Here is a 13,851-nt window from a genome sequence, read left to right on the forward strand (position 1 = left end):
ACTGGGGCATCCTAGATCGAGCTGGCAAGGATGGAAACCTTGGGCTTCCCCGGTGATCTACTCCTCTGGGCTTCCCCGGTGACCTGAAGCATGCTCAACACAGCCGTATCTTGTACCCAGAAGCACAAGGAGTAACGCAGAATATGAGGGTAAGAAAAGCAAGCAGCATAACTCACAGGAGTCATTCCCCATACGTAGGGGGACAAGATCCTGAAAAACAGGGGAATAACTTGGAAAAAACAGAAAGGTACTAGAAAGACCTGTAGCCTCATTGGGCCAATTGACCTACAATAAATATTGTGCTTCCAACCATCTGGGAATACAGCACAAACAGAACAGAAGAAGTCCTGCAATATTAAAAAAGAAAATATGTACAAGCCCACTGTACAGAATGGAATGTCTTAGATTTTACCAGAACAGTAAATGTTAATGTTGATTTCACAGCTCTATCTTCTGGTAAATATATTATTTCAGGTGAAGAAGAATATATGAGTGGGATGAGCAGAGGAATGCAGGGCCTGTCCTTGTTTATAAGGGGGCTGTGGTGAGAAGTATTCCACATGAAGGAAGGGTCAAACACCGACAGGGTAAACTGGGTAATTCCTGTTAAAATATGGAATGACCCCCATATTCGTCACATGTATTAGTGCCAAGATCTTCTAAGGAGGGCATGAGGGTTACAATCCAATGTGTTTACATTTACTGTAAAGTACAAATGGTGATCAAAACACTATGAGGAAATTCCCTTACATGTAGAACATTATACCTTTCTCATATTCGGAAGAAGTTTACCTGTGCTCTGGGATACGTTCAGCAGTTTTGGCATCGCCTGCAGTATTCTGATATCTCTGCACACTCACAAATAGAGTTCGGCACCAGGAAGTTTGTAATGCTCTGGGTATAAGCAAAGAAACGGTGGTTACTTAAAATAATCCAACTAACTGCACATTGAAGGTGAAATGCAAAGTATAGATATTGTTACACATTCTTCACAAGAATTGTTCTGGGTAATATCCTCCCCACACACATGAAACAATTATAATATGTGAGAAAAAAAAGGTAGAAAAGGGCTAATACAATAATCCTCAAATGACCATCCAGAGCCAAAAAGGACCTTGCAGGGCATGATGGAAAGAGAATTCAGTGCAGGAAAATCGCTAGCTACAGCTCGGGGTATACTGAGACACCGCAGCCATAGCAGATCCCGACATCGATGTGAGATCCGCCCAGCTGCGTGAGTGACAGTTGGCTCTGCCTATCTAGAGGCAGAGCCAGCTGTACCCGCCCCCTCCCCCGTCTGTTCCGCCAGTCAGCACTGGCGGATCGGAGCGGGGAATCCAGCCCCTCCCCCGTCACGGCAGAGAGCCGTGACAGGATCGAGAGGTGAGCGAACGCCGGTATATGTTCGCTCACCTCCCGATCTACTGAGCCGACCTGTGACAGTCTCATTGTCACAGGTCGGCTAGAACTATGAGGTGAGTGAAAAGCACTCACCTCATAGTTCTCCTTTAAAGTCAAAAGAATTTTAAGCTATTTTAAATGCTGACAAAATCACTTACAATGGATGCTGCTTTTTGATGTTTAAAAGTTTTAGTTTCCTGCAGAATCAGCTGGTCCTCTGAGCACTGGTCCTGATATCCTGTTTTAGAGTGACACCTTTTTTAAGCAGACTGCTATGCAGTCACCCTTGTGTGTGTTAGGTAGCTGTGTGTGTGTCCACAAACACAAAGACACAGCAAATCAACCTTTTCCCCTCCCCCCTGGCCCTTTCTTCTCCCTCCACTCTACAACAAGCTATTAGATGAACAGTTGCTGGAGTCTGCACTGTCCCTTGCGATCTTGTACTGGGCAGGAAGTTAAGGGAAGCTGAGCGGAGAGACCTGGAAGCAGCTGTTCAGAAACATGATGACTGTCAGGGCATGGGTAAAAAAGTAAAGCAATGCTTTGCTGAGCAATGTATATATGTTTCATCTGGATTCATTACTAATAAAGCATTTGAGAGTGTAATACTACTTTAAACATCTGTGAATTCTGTATATACAAATAATATTTGCTGTGTTAAACATTTGCCTTCTTTCCCCTTCCAGTTATCTTAATTGCGTGGCCTTGCCCAGCACAAAGCCCCTAGGCTTTTAGTTCTTTGACCACCAAAGAAAACCTGGAGCAGCCAACAATCTTGATACATAGCGTTAAAATATTATTAAACTCTCACACATCTCGAGAGTAATACATTCTGATGAGCAAAATGATCCTCCCCCAATAATTTGTTTATATTTATGCCCAATGACTCACAGTTTATTACAAAGCCCACATCCTCCTACTTCAGTGCTGCTTCCCCCAGAACGTCCTATCCGGGAGAGAGCACACACAGCTATCTCACATGGGGACGGTCCCATAGGACGGCAGGGTCTCCAGGTGCTGTCAATCAATTGGTGTGGAGGTGGAAGGAGAGGGGAGCATGGGCGTGGCTTCGGTGCTGAGCGTTTGGGCTGAAGCACACAGTGCAGGGACTGTAATCCGGGAGCACACACACAAGGGTGGCTCCATACAACCCGGAGAAGCAGTGGAGACACCCTAAAACAGTGTGCAGCAGTGTGCTTGTGACGGCTCAATGATGAAGACATGCAAGATGTCAAAGAAGATAAAGCAGCAGATCAGGTAAGTACTAATGTCAGCTGCTGTAACAGGTAAAGAAAAACTCTTGCAGTGGGGCTACCCCATGTACTCCAAGGGTTAATTGCCTGTGTCAGTCACGTCTTTTTGTAGATGCTAAAAAATAAAAACTCCCAAGCTGACTCCCTGCCTCTCCGCTCACTGTTGCACAGATGGAATGTTCCTCAGTGCCCTCACGTCTATATACTTGTATCACACAACTATTCTTAGACCGCTGGAGAGAGAGGCTCTAGGGACCAAATGATCGGGTGAGTATAACTTTTTTTTTTTTTTAACGCCTAGACACAAAGGAGCAGTTAACCCTTGCAGTGCAGATATAGCCCCACTGCGAGGGTTAATAAACGTTTTCCCGGAGTTGTTCTTTAATGGCAGGGTTTAAAAACACTTGAAATCTTGGTCTCTATCCAGGGAGCATTTCCTGCTTGTTGTAGAAGTGACAATGTATAACCATAAAATGGGCACAAATGATTCGAGTTGAGCCCACAATGCAATATTATAAACTTGACTTTACATTCTTGTTTCTATTCTATAGTCAGATCTGGTTATGTATTGAAGGTGGAATCCTCCAGTGACATCAGCCCCTCTCCCACCACCCACAGGACCTCCCTGTGTATTGCCTATGTCCATACACAGATGGACTACAATCTCAATACAAGTTAGAAAACGAAACGTGAGATTGTAGTCCATCACAGGAGTGAGCTTGGAGCGGTGACCATTTTACAACACACACAGGGACCATGGGGAACAAAAGTAGCCACCCTCCAGAAGGAAGGACAGTGTCGGCACCAGTTCAGAGATGATTTGCGGATCTACAGCCGAGTGATACACAAATAAGATACATTGTTATTATTAAAGAGGAACTTTACCCATAACTTCAAAATAACAAGCAAGGCACCTTTAGAAATGTTTAGTAATGACAATCTATAAACACATACTTCTAGATAATTGCCGACTTTGTATACCTTATTTCTCTTTTCTTTCCCAGTCTGACAGTGGCTATTTAAACTCAGGGCAGGGTATACCTCCCTCTACTTCCTGGAACTCTGGCACATGTGACCATGCACATCATCTCAGGGGAAGAAATTGCCTTTCCCTGAGCTCTCATGAGATTACAAATGAGATGTCCCAGCAATGCTCTGCTGATGTAACCTTCCCAGGATTCAACGCTTGGGCACGATTACATCATTTGTGCCCAAGTGGACCAGGAAGTGGAAAAAAAATATTTTTTTAAAGTAAAATATAAAAAATATGACAGATGATTTCCTATCGGCATGCAGAGCTGTATGCTCATGTGATTTTTAGTAAAAGTGGGTGAAGGTCTGCTTTAAAAAGGTACTTCATGCATTGTTAAAGGAGAACTATGAGGCGAGTGCTTTTCACTCACCTCATAGTTCTAGCCGACCTGTGACAATGAGACTGTCACAGGTCGGCTCAGTAGATCGGGAAGTGAGCGAACACATACCGGCGTTCACTCACCTCTCGCTGCAGAGAGCCGTGACAGGATTCCCCCCTCCCCGCTCCGATCCTCCAGCGCTGACTGGCGGAACAGACGGGGGAGGGGGCGGGTACAGCTGGCTCTGCCTCTAGATAGCTGTCACTCACGCAGCTGGGTGGATCCAGACATAATTGTCGGTATCCGTTTCAGCTGCGGCATCTCAGTATACAGCGAGCTGTAGCTCGCGGTATACTGAGCTTTGGGTGACAGGAGGACGCTAGTTTGTGTCCTCCCGTTACCCTTAGGAGAATTATGGGGAAAAGCCCTGACCCCATAGTTCTCCTTTTAAGATTTAAGTGTCACTTGTAATCTGAATGGTTCATAGCGATCACAAGGTACAGAGCCACTCAGTTTCACTCTGCACATCATGGTTGTGATTTGAACTGTCCAATGACAGCCTCTCATGGGTGCACTGGCTGCTCATGCGCATTTCTTGAAATACTGTATAAAAACATTGAGGCACAAATACAATAGGGTGGTACTAAGTAGTGACGTGCGGGGGTTTGGACTGAACACAGGTCACCGAATTAGGCCAAGCCGACACAAAACGATTACCGACAACCGCTACAACTGATTGGACTGAGCAGAGGGGGATGTGCCAGTTTTGCACAGGCTTGTGTGAACTCAGGAGAACTGAGGGCACACCAGGTCCCCCCACATCACTAGTACCCTGGTGGGTAATATCAGTTCAAGTCATAGCCTTGCATTGGTAGAAGGAAGAATAAAGCACAGCCTCCTGTCACCATGTAGGAAGTAGAACCTGCCTCTGTAATGAGCACATGTGGCTGCCCCCATGTATATATAAACCTGCATCCAAACAAGGGTCCTCAATCATTAACATACACCGAAAATGTTATTTTTTATTTTCCATGCAGCTGCTGTACCCAATCATAACACAGAGGTGTCACTCACCCACATGTCTGCTGCAGCAGCCCCAAGGCTGCCCCCCGCACCGCACCATTCATGTCTCCCGGTACTCAGAGCCCACACTTGCAAGGTCACGTGGGATAAACCAACTCACTAGCCGGCGCGGGGGATGAGATCCAACACATCACTATCACAGGAACGCGCCTGAAAAAATTCTTAGAGTACATAAAAACCCTGTCTGATATTTTGTTCATATTATATGAAAATGATAAACAAATACCAAATGCTACTTCCTAAGAAATAATTTTCAAAATTAAATCACCCCCAAAAATAAATAGACTGTCTCAACTCTCAGCGATGAGCAATGTGTACCAAACTAAAGGGGGTGCAACAAAACAAATATAGTGGCATACCCATTTTAAGCGGAAAATAAATGCATTTCCGTCTATCTGAACGCTACAAACACAGGTTCTTCTTAAGTTTTGAAGTATAGTGCGCAGTTTGCAGCTCGCAGGAAATGGTATAGTTTTGTCCACCCCCTACAGATATATTGGTTGTGTCCTCCATCCAGAGCTGTCGCGGAGCAGTGACGTCACCTGGCAATATGGCGGCGCCTGTAAGGAGGTTGATGCTGGGCGTGCTGTCATGCAGGGCACATGTACTGCGAGTGTCAGGGGGCCGGGGACTGGCGTCTGCGACGAGCTCTCAATGGCTGCTGCACGGGGCTGTGTGTCTCAAGAGGCCGGCTGTGCTGTCACCCTCGAAGGTTCCTCTGCAGCAGGAGATGGCAGATCTGCTGCATCAGGTACAGCCAGGTGACCTGTGTGTCCTCAGCCTTCCTTCTCCTGATAGAGAGTGGGGAGTGCAGATGGGCTGTTCTGGCCTGGAGATTGGAGGCCCCATGTCTGATGAAGGGGCTGAGGAGTCTGCAGAGTTCGGGCTCATGGACGTGGACATAGTATAATACTCCAATCTACACTGCACCTCTCTGCCACATGCTGACACATCCAGACAACAAACATTTGCATTTGGTGTATAATTGTATGTATGCATGCAAACTAGTTCTGTTGGCTGGAATATTCATGTATTCTAGCCGCCAGAATGAATGTGTTTACATGCGTTCATGTGTAAATTATACCAGTGGGCTCCTCACCAAATCCAGAATTGGGGCTTCTATGTCCCTGAGCGCTGCTCTAAAATACGAATCTAAATGCCATACTGAGCATTGGCTGAAATAGAGCTGCGTTCACAAGCATTAAAAATGCATTTAAGGCCTCATTCACCGGGTTTGTTGCCCCGTACAGTGCAAAGGGCCGATTGTTGTTGATGCAGCTGAAGCTACTGGAAGAGGTGTGCTCAAGTAATTCAATGGTAACCCAGGAGCTGTGCACCCTCACATAATGCTTTCTGCAGCTCTATGTTTTGGCAACCGCACCCAGTGTACAGCCTCAGACACAGGCACGATGGATCCAGGTCTGTGTACTGTGTGCAGTTGTCAAAAACAGCTCCTGCGTCTCAATAGAGTTAAAGGAGAACTATGAGGTAAGTGCTTTTCACTCACCTCATAGTTCTAGCCAACCTGTGACAATAAGACTGTCACAGGTTGGCTTAGTAGAACGGGAGGTGGGCGAATACATACCGGCGTTCGCTCACCTCTCAATCCATGTCACGGCTGCAGCTGAGCCTAGGGTGACGGGAGGACGCTAGTTTGTGTCCTCCCGTTACCCTAAGGAGAACTATGGGGAAAAGCCTTAACCCCATAGTTCTCATTTAAAGAGGAACTTCAAAATAACAACAAAGACACCTTTTATAAATGTTTAGTTATGACAATCTACAAACGCATACTTCTAGATCTTTGCATACGTTATTTTTCTTTTCCTTCCCCTTCCCATTCTCTAAGAGCAGGTTAATGGATTGCCCTTTACTTCCTGGAACATTGGTGCATGTGCCCGGGACATATGATCATGCACATCATGTCAGGGAAGGAAAATGCCTTTACCTGAGATCCCATGAGATTACAAATTAGGTTTCCCAACAATGCTCTGCTGATGTAACCTTTCCAGGATGCAATGCTTGGGCACAATTGCGTCATTTGTGCCTAAATGGACCAGGAAGTAGAAAAAAATAAATTGCAAGTAAAGTAAAAATATATTTGTTTAACCATTGGATAGTTACATAGTTACATAGTATTTGAGGTTGAATAAAGACACATGTCCATCAAGTCCAACCTATTGTGTGTGTGTGTGTAAAGATCCCCGAGTCATCTCGTTATTAGGAGTACTTGTCCCCCTGTATATTACCGTTTCTCAGGAAATCGTCCAAAAGCTTCTTGAACGATTCCACACTATTAGCTGAAATCACTGCTTGTGGCAACGAGTTCCAGACCCTAACCGCGCAAACTGAGAAGAATCCCCTTCGCCCCTTGTGTTTGAATTTTTTTTCTACCAGTTTCAGGTGGTGGCCTCTAGTCTTTGTTACGGAATTAATCGTAAAGAGTTTGTTGCTAATGTTGCTTTGACTATGGAACATTTTGTACATTAAAATCATGTCCCCCCTTAATCTCCTTAGTTCCAGCGTGAACATATTTAAATTTAGTAACCGTGTCTCATAGCTCTGGTCCTCCATCCCTTTGATGAGTTTGGTTGCCCTTCGCTGGACTTTCTCCAGTTCAAGGACATCCCCTCTGTGTACCGGTGCCCAAAACTGCACCGCATACTCCAGGTGAGGCCGAACCACTGATGTAAGATGATTTTATATCAGTGTGCAGAGATGTATTCTGATGTGATTTATAGTCAAATTTCCACTTTAAATGAGCTGGGTGCATCAACATCCAACCCTTTGTGCTGTATGGGGCAACACACACACACACACACACACTATATAAGGGCCCCTTCACACTGGGTCTGTGCGTTAGTTCCAGGGTTTTGTGCGATTAATGCACGGTACCACGCAATGCACCTTCCGTGTGTTATCAGTGCAGGAGGTGCATTGTGTTGCCACTCATTTGATTGCGCTGCATGCAATACTTTGTTAATTGCACCGCAATGCACGATATTGTGTTACCCTTTGTCTCGACGCGATCAATTGCATTGCAGGTGGAAGGTGCATTTGGCGGGCCTTTCAAATAAATGTCAATGCAGTGCACCCTTTGCACTGTGAACACACAGTAGGTGTGTTGCGTGATAATTGCACGGGCCCGTGCTAAGTCTTTGTGCACATGGCCGGATAATTTTTTTTTTTTTTAATGCAGTGTTCGGGTTATAGATGTGAATGCAGGTGTATTGTTTTCAATGGGGCAAAGCACACGGGTCTGTAAACATGCTCCGTGTGTTCTGATCCATAACACAGAATCAAAAAAATCTACATCTGAGGACAATATTTTATGCGTGTTTGCGTGTAAACACATTTATCTGTATGCTCTCATACGTGTAAGTGTGTAAATGAAGTCCAAACAAGAAAATGAAAACCGAGCAGGTGGAATGGAAGGAGAATTTTATGCATCTAAACACAAGCATTTTACTGATTATTAACCTGGAATGTTGTGGACAGCAAAAAAAAAAAAAAATGGGTATATGGTCAGTAATTTTTTACAGCCGTGAACATGTAGCCTAGAAGCACTAGGCATACCATAATTGTGTTTATTTTTAAAATAGGGATGCACCGATACCGAGTACTCGCCCAAATGCTCCCATACTCACCCCCCGGTACCGTAACTTCCAGTCAGAGGGAGATGTACTCTGGGCGGCAGGGCCGCGAGAGAACATGGAGCCAATCATTAAGTTGGGCGGTAGGTAATGATCCGCTTCCTGGCCAAGCAGCACGCTGCCAGCTTCCCGGCCAATCAGGAAGCCGGCTCCATGATCCCGGAAGTATCGGCGAGTACCGAAAGATAATTATTGTATCGGTGCATCTCTACATTTAAATGTCTCTAATTATTTACTCTTGTATTATGGCGCTGTAAGTAATTGTTTATTTAATTTGCAGATTGAGCAGGAGAAAAGTTTGTATTCGGATCATGAGATTAAGGTTATAGAAGATACAATACGCATGCAGAGGAAACGGTCTGATGATGCTGATTTTGACTCTGATAGCAAGGACATTGTGATGACACAAGATCTGGAAGACATGTGGGAGCAGAAGTGGAAATCCTTCAAGCCTGCTCCAAGAATAACTGGTATAAAGTTAAACCTCACCTGTGTTTTCACAATACATACCACTGATCCATGAATGCACAATGCCACTTAATGCACACTGTTGCTGTACATGAGCAGCTTCCCAGTTTAAATCTTTAAAGGTTTTGGAGGGTAGCATGATCCGGACATGTCACAGATAAGGGTCATTTAGAGGCCTGCTTTGCACAATAATTGTGTTCATATTTAATCATATTTCCTGTTTTACTTTTGTTGTCCTATGCCAGATTTTAGCTTGATTGGTTCCAGTATTATAATATACAGATGGGTCCATGATGTTTAATGCATCACCTCTAGTAGATTTGGTTCTTTTAGTATTGGATAAATACAATGTGATAGCAGCCAGAATCCTATCCAATTGCTATGCCTTTTATGTTTTGCAGAAGCAGATAAGAAGAATGACAGGTCATCATTAAATAGGAAACTAGAAAATAACCTGGTCCTGCTGGTAAAGGAGAGATTTGGAAATGAAGATGTATGGCTGTTACCTCAGATTGCATGGCAGGCTGGGGAGACTATGAGGCAGACAGCTGAGCGAGCTTTGTCTTCATTGTCAGGTAAAGTGGTTCCAAATTTTAGCTCGGCGCTGACAAATAATTACACCAAAGTGAAGCTGTTTTTAATTGTGGTATTAAATGTTTTCGCTTTTTCCTAGCTAATGTATAGAACTCTTGAATTGATAGCATGAGCCTTCCCCTGCTCTTTACATTGTATGCCCCAATGTGCCCGTGTGCATGAGTGAAAATTGTGGTGTAACCAACCATCTCATCCTTTCGTTTCACAATCTACTAATCTAGAAAAAAAGGCATTTGTATAGGATGAAAACAGACACAAGTCCATGGAGTTACAGCACTGGAAGAATACATTGAAAACCTCATACAGAACCACATACATACAGTTAATCCAGAACAAGGCTAAAAAACCCACGGTACAAAACTCAGGCCCACTAATCATTATATGAGTGTCCTGGTGTCCTGTGTGTGAGGACACTATATAGGTGTGAGCAGTCCTTGTCTTTTAAATGGACAGGGACTGCTCACACTTGTAGTGCCCTCACACACGGTCAGACCCGTATACACAAAGTGGGACTTAGCAGAGCCGCTGAGACCAGAGGCAAAGAGAAACCTGCGACTGAGGAGGGAGGTACGGGGTCCTCAGAGGGCAGCCAACTTAAAACCATAAATAAATGATTCCTGCTTGCAGCGCTACAAAGCTCGGGACTGGTGAGCCTAAAAATAACTTGTTAGGGTTTCTTGGCTTCTTGATAAACATTTCTACTTGTCTGGCTTTGTAATGTTAGGAGGGACTGTGAGGGGGTTGTTCATTATCGTTTGCAAATTAGATTTGAGCACTGCCTGTCCTGACAATTTTAAAGGATTACAGCCCTGGCTTCTGCGTTGTATGTTAATGAGAGAAACACAGTCCTCAAATTTGAGTCCTAAAGCTGGCCATTCACACCAGATGCATTGGAGCTGCATTTCCAGTGCAGTTCCAATGCAAGACAAGGCAGTCTGCCTTGTCACGGACGCCTTGTGCCCATAGAACTAAATTAAATTTCATTTGTGAGATTTCAATAAAGTTCTAACGAAAAAAAATTCAGCACTGTGGCATTGTGTCGGGGTAAGAATTGCTCAGCGTCTGGTGTGAATGGGCCATAATAATATCTTTGTTCAACCTGCGGACTGAACGAAAATATAACATTCCTTCATCAACGCTTAGGAGTGTTGATCATGGAATTTCCCTCTGTCTTTGTGTATTCCGACAGTGGCCACTGTCCGAGTACCGCAACCGACCTTGCAGCTGCTGTTTTGTTTCACCTCCAGAATTGTATGTCTGTGAAACAAAACAGCAGCTACACCAGCGTATGGCACAGCATAGAAGAGCCAAACCCTCTGGTCAGGATTCGGCAGTGTACCTACATTTAAAGGAAAAAGATCACTCCTTTGAAGACAGTCAAGTACACATCCTAGGCAGGGAGGAGGACTGGTTTAAAAAGGTGTGAAAGAGGCCAGTTATGTAAAAATGGAGAAGCCAAGCTTCAATAGAGGGGGGGGATCTATTGTTTGCCACATACAATGCTGTTTTAACACCTCTCTCTGGGCAGGTTAATAACACCTCCTAGACTCCAATTATGCAAATTCGACCAACACCTGGTTGTGACTAACAGATTATGGGGATTGGAGCAACATACACCATATTTATTCCCAGATAATTATTTGTACAAGTCATTCTGTATTGAGAAAGCTGGTTGGATGACGAGTGAAAGGTTTTTTTATGTTTAAAATGCCGGATGGTTGCCGGCATTGGCCGGAGGATGCAGCGCGGCTCGAGGGACAAGGTAAGTAACGCTATGCTGTAATCCCGAGTGTGGCTGAAATGAATTGTCATTTTTTGGGGGGTCACAGAGAGGGCAATTGATCAAAACTGGTGCAGACAAGATCTGGAGCAGCTGTGCATGGCAACCAATCGGCTTTCATTTTCAAATCTTAACTGGCCAACCTGAAGAGAGAAGCTGATTGGTTGCCATGCACAGCTGCTCCAGCTTTTGTCTGCACCAGTTTTGATAAATTCCCCTCCTAGAGCTTTCGTTTGGTGGCATTTAATCACCACTGGGGTTGTTTAATTTTTACTATATAAAGAAGTACCAGAAATTTGCAAAAATGTTTTCCCTACATTATTTTATAAAACATTTCTTATTACCCAATCTCTTTAATAAAATCTAAAAGACGGGGTCACGTCAGATAAATAGACACCAAACATATCAAGCCTTAAAATTGCGCGCACCTGCGAAATCGCGGACAAACTACCATGCCCATAATTGATTAGGTAACACTTTAAATGGTTCTACCGCCAATCAGTTTTGTGTCAACAGTGATTGATGGCCCTAGAATTATTCACACTCGGACTGTCACTGTATTATGTGGTTTAATAGTTTTCCCGTGTAGGCGCACCTGATGTGTATTAGCGTTTGTATCGACGGGGGGGAAACTAAAATTATTTGTTTATTATTATAATATGACTTTAATTTTTAAACTTGTGGGGCGGTTTTATTTACTTTTTTATACAAATGTCATTGCTATCACATAGGGGTCACAAGCCCCTTATGTGATAGCAAAGAGGCTGTGACGTCCTTATGGAGACATCAGGGGTCTATTAGACCCCGATTGTGAACTGGGGACCCCAAAGAAGCTGATGAAGCAGAGATCTGCTTCAACAGCTTCTTCTCCAGCTATAGCAGCCAGAGAAATGAGAGGCTAAAACTGGAAGTAATACAATTCACCTCAATTCTGCATTCAGTGATCAGAGGGAGATCAGCTGGTGGAATGTGAGTTATGCTTGTAAACTTGAGTGGGCATTAATGAGTTATTAAAACCTCAGCTTTTTTTGCATATATCTACTGCTAGCAAGCAGTAGATATATGCAAAAACCTTAAAAAAAAAAAAAAAAGTTTAAAACTTACCTGCTGTCAATCCTGTCCAAAAATCGGAAAAATCTTGGGCGGCCGCAAAGCATCTTGGGGCAGTCGCATGCGCAGTTCAGATTTTCGGCCGGCAGATGAGGAGAGACACAAGGTAAGTCTATGAACGCGTGCACGCGCATGCAGACACTGTGGGACAGGAAGTGCCAGCAAGCACAGAGGAGTCAGCGCTGGATCGAAGACCCCCAGCAGCGCTGGAGGGACATTTGAAAACGATTGGAAAGAAGATCGGATTAAGAGACATCATTTAAGGTAAGTGCTTACATTAACATTGGGGGGAGGGAAAAAAAGCTACTTTGTCACTTTACTACTGTAAATGCAGTTATAAATTAAACTACATGGGGCTTAATTTGATCATAGTTGGTTTAGTCTTGTTTTAACTGTAGCCTTTTGTTCACATTTTGAATGTAAGTTGTCACTGATAGAAATGCTCTGCAGGCTGATCACGGGTCTTGAATAGTCAAGAATCTCCTGTATATTGCACAGGTAATCGCACTGAGGCTAACTTCTTAGGAAATGCTCCCTGTGGCTATTACAAGTACAAGTTTCCCAAGACAATGCGGACAGAAGACACGGTTGGAGCCAAAGTATTTTTCTTCAAAGCAATGCTAAAGAGCCAAGAACTGCAGACTTCAAAGCAAAAAGGAGAATATGTCTGGGTTAGCAAAGATGAACTGAAAGACTATTTAAAACCAGCATATCTATCTGCTGTGCAGCAGTTTGTCATAGAAATCTAATCAATCTTATGCCATATTTAAATGTAATAAAGACATTTCTTTTTTGTAATATGTTTTACTTGTCTGGTCTCTTCTGACTGTGTGAGTACTTATGACAGGATACAGACATTGGAAGGAATGCACAGAATCATGAATTACATTGTCCTTCAAAAACATTATCATACGAAGTCCTGAGATAAAATAATCCTTTGTCATTTTGAGGCATACCACATAGCTGGTGTCATGACATTGGGGTTGAAGTACTAAAGCAGTGCAGACTGTAAGCTTAGCCAAAAAAGATAAAGCTATATTCACCTCAGTCACCCAATATGCAAGAATATTTTCCCCCTTGTACACGATTGGCTAATGAAAGTGAACACCGCTTCACCTTTTTTACCAAGTTTGGTAAACATTAATCTTTCGTCATATAAA

The 13,851-nt window shown here is 43.8% G+C and overlaps 2 protein-coding genes across 2 annotated transcripts in view; one reads left to right on the top strand and one right to left on the bottom strand.

Moving 5' to 3' along the window:
- The window catches only part of MRPS11 (mitochondrial ribosomal protein S11), a 24,955-nt gene extending 19,776 nt beyond the window's left edge, over positions 1-5,179 (bottom strand). Inside the window, exons 1-2 of the mRNA XM_018568447.1 lie at positions 5,081-5,179; positions 793-894 (exon numbers count right to left, since the gene is read on the bottom strand). Coding sequence (XP_018423949.1) covers positions 793-894; positions 5,081-5,133 — 155 coding nt within the window. The 5' untranslated portion in view covers positions 5,134-5,179. The remainder of the gene's footprint in view (positions 1-792; positions 895-5,080) is intronic.
- A 447-nt stretch (positions 5,180-5,626) lies between these two features.
- On the top strand, positions 5,627-13,491 carry MRPL46 (mitochondrial ribosomal protein L46). The gene is made up of 4 exons (XM_018568448.1): positions 5,627-5,840; positions 9,020-9,209; positions 9,609-9,782; positions 13,190-13,491. The coding sequence occupies exons 1-4, from the start codon at positions 5,640-5,642 to the stop codon at positions 13,438-13,440; spliced, it is 816 nt and encodes a 271-aa protein (XP_018423950.1). The 5' UTR covers positions 5,627-5,639; the 3' UTR covers positions 13,441-13,491.
- The last annotated feature ends 360 nt before the right edge of the window (positions 13,492-13,851 follow it).

This window comes from Nanorana parkeri, unplaced genomic scaffold (genome assembly GCF_000935625.1).
Source record: "Nanorana parkeri isolate BGI_ZX_2015 unplaced genomic scaffold, ASM93562v1 scaffold1189, whole genome shotgun sequence".
NCBI classification, from domain to species: Eukaryota; Metazoa; Chordata; class Amphibia; order Anura; family Dicroglossidae; genus Nanorana; species Nanorana parkeri.

Coding starts and splice junctions, on each gene's coding strand:
- MRPL46 (XM_018568448.1), top strand. CDS start 5,640: ATGGCGGCGCCTGTAAGGAGGTTGATGCTGGGCGTGCTGTCATGCAGG. Junction 9,210..9,608: donor GCCTGCTCCAAGAATAACTG/GTATAAAGTTAA, acceptor TATGTTTTGCAG/AAGCAGATAAGAAGAATGAC. Junction 9,783..13,189: donor AGCTTTGTCTTCATTGTCAG/GTAAAGTGGTTC, acceptor TATATTGCACAG/GTAATCGCACTGAGGCTAAC.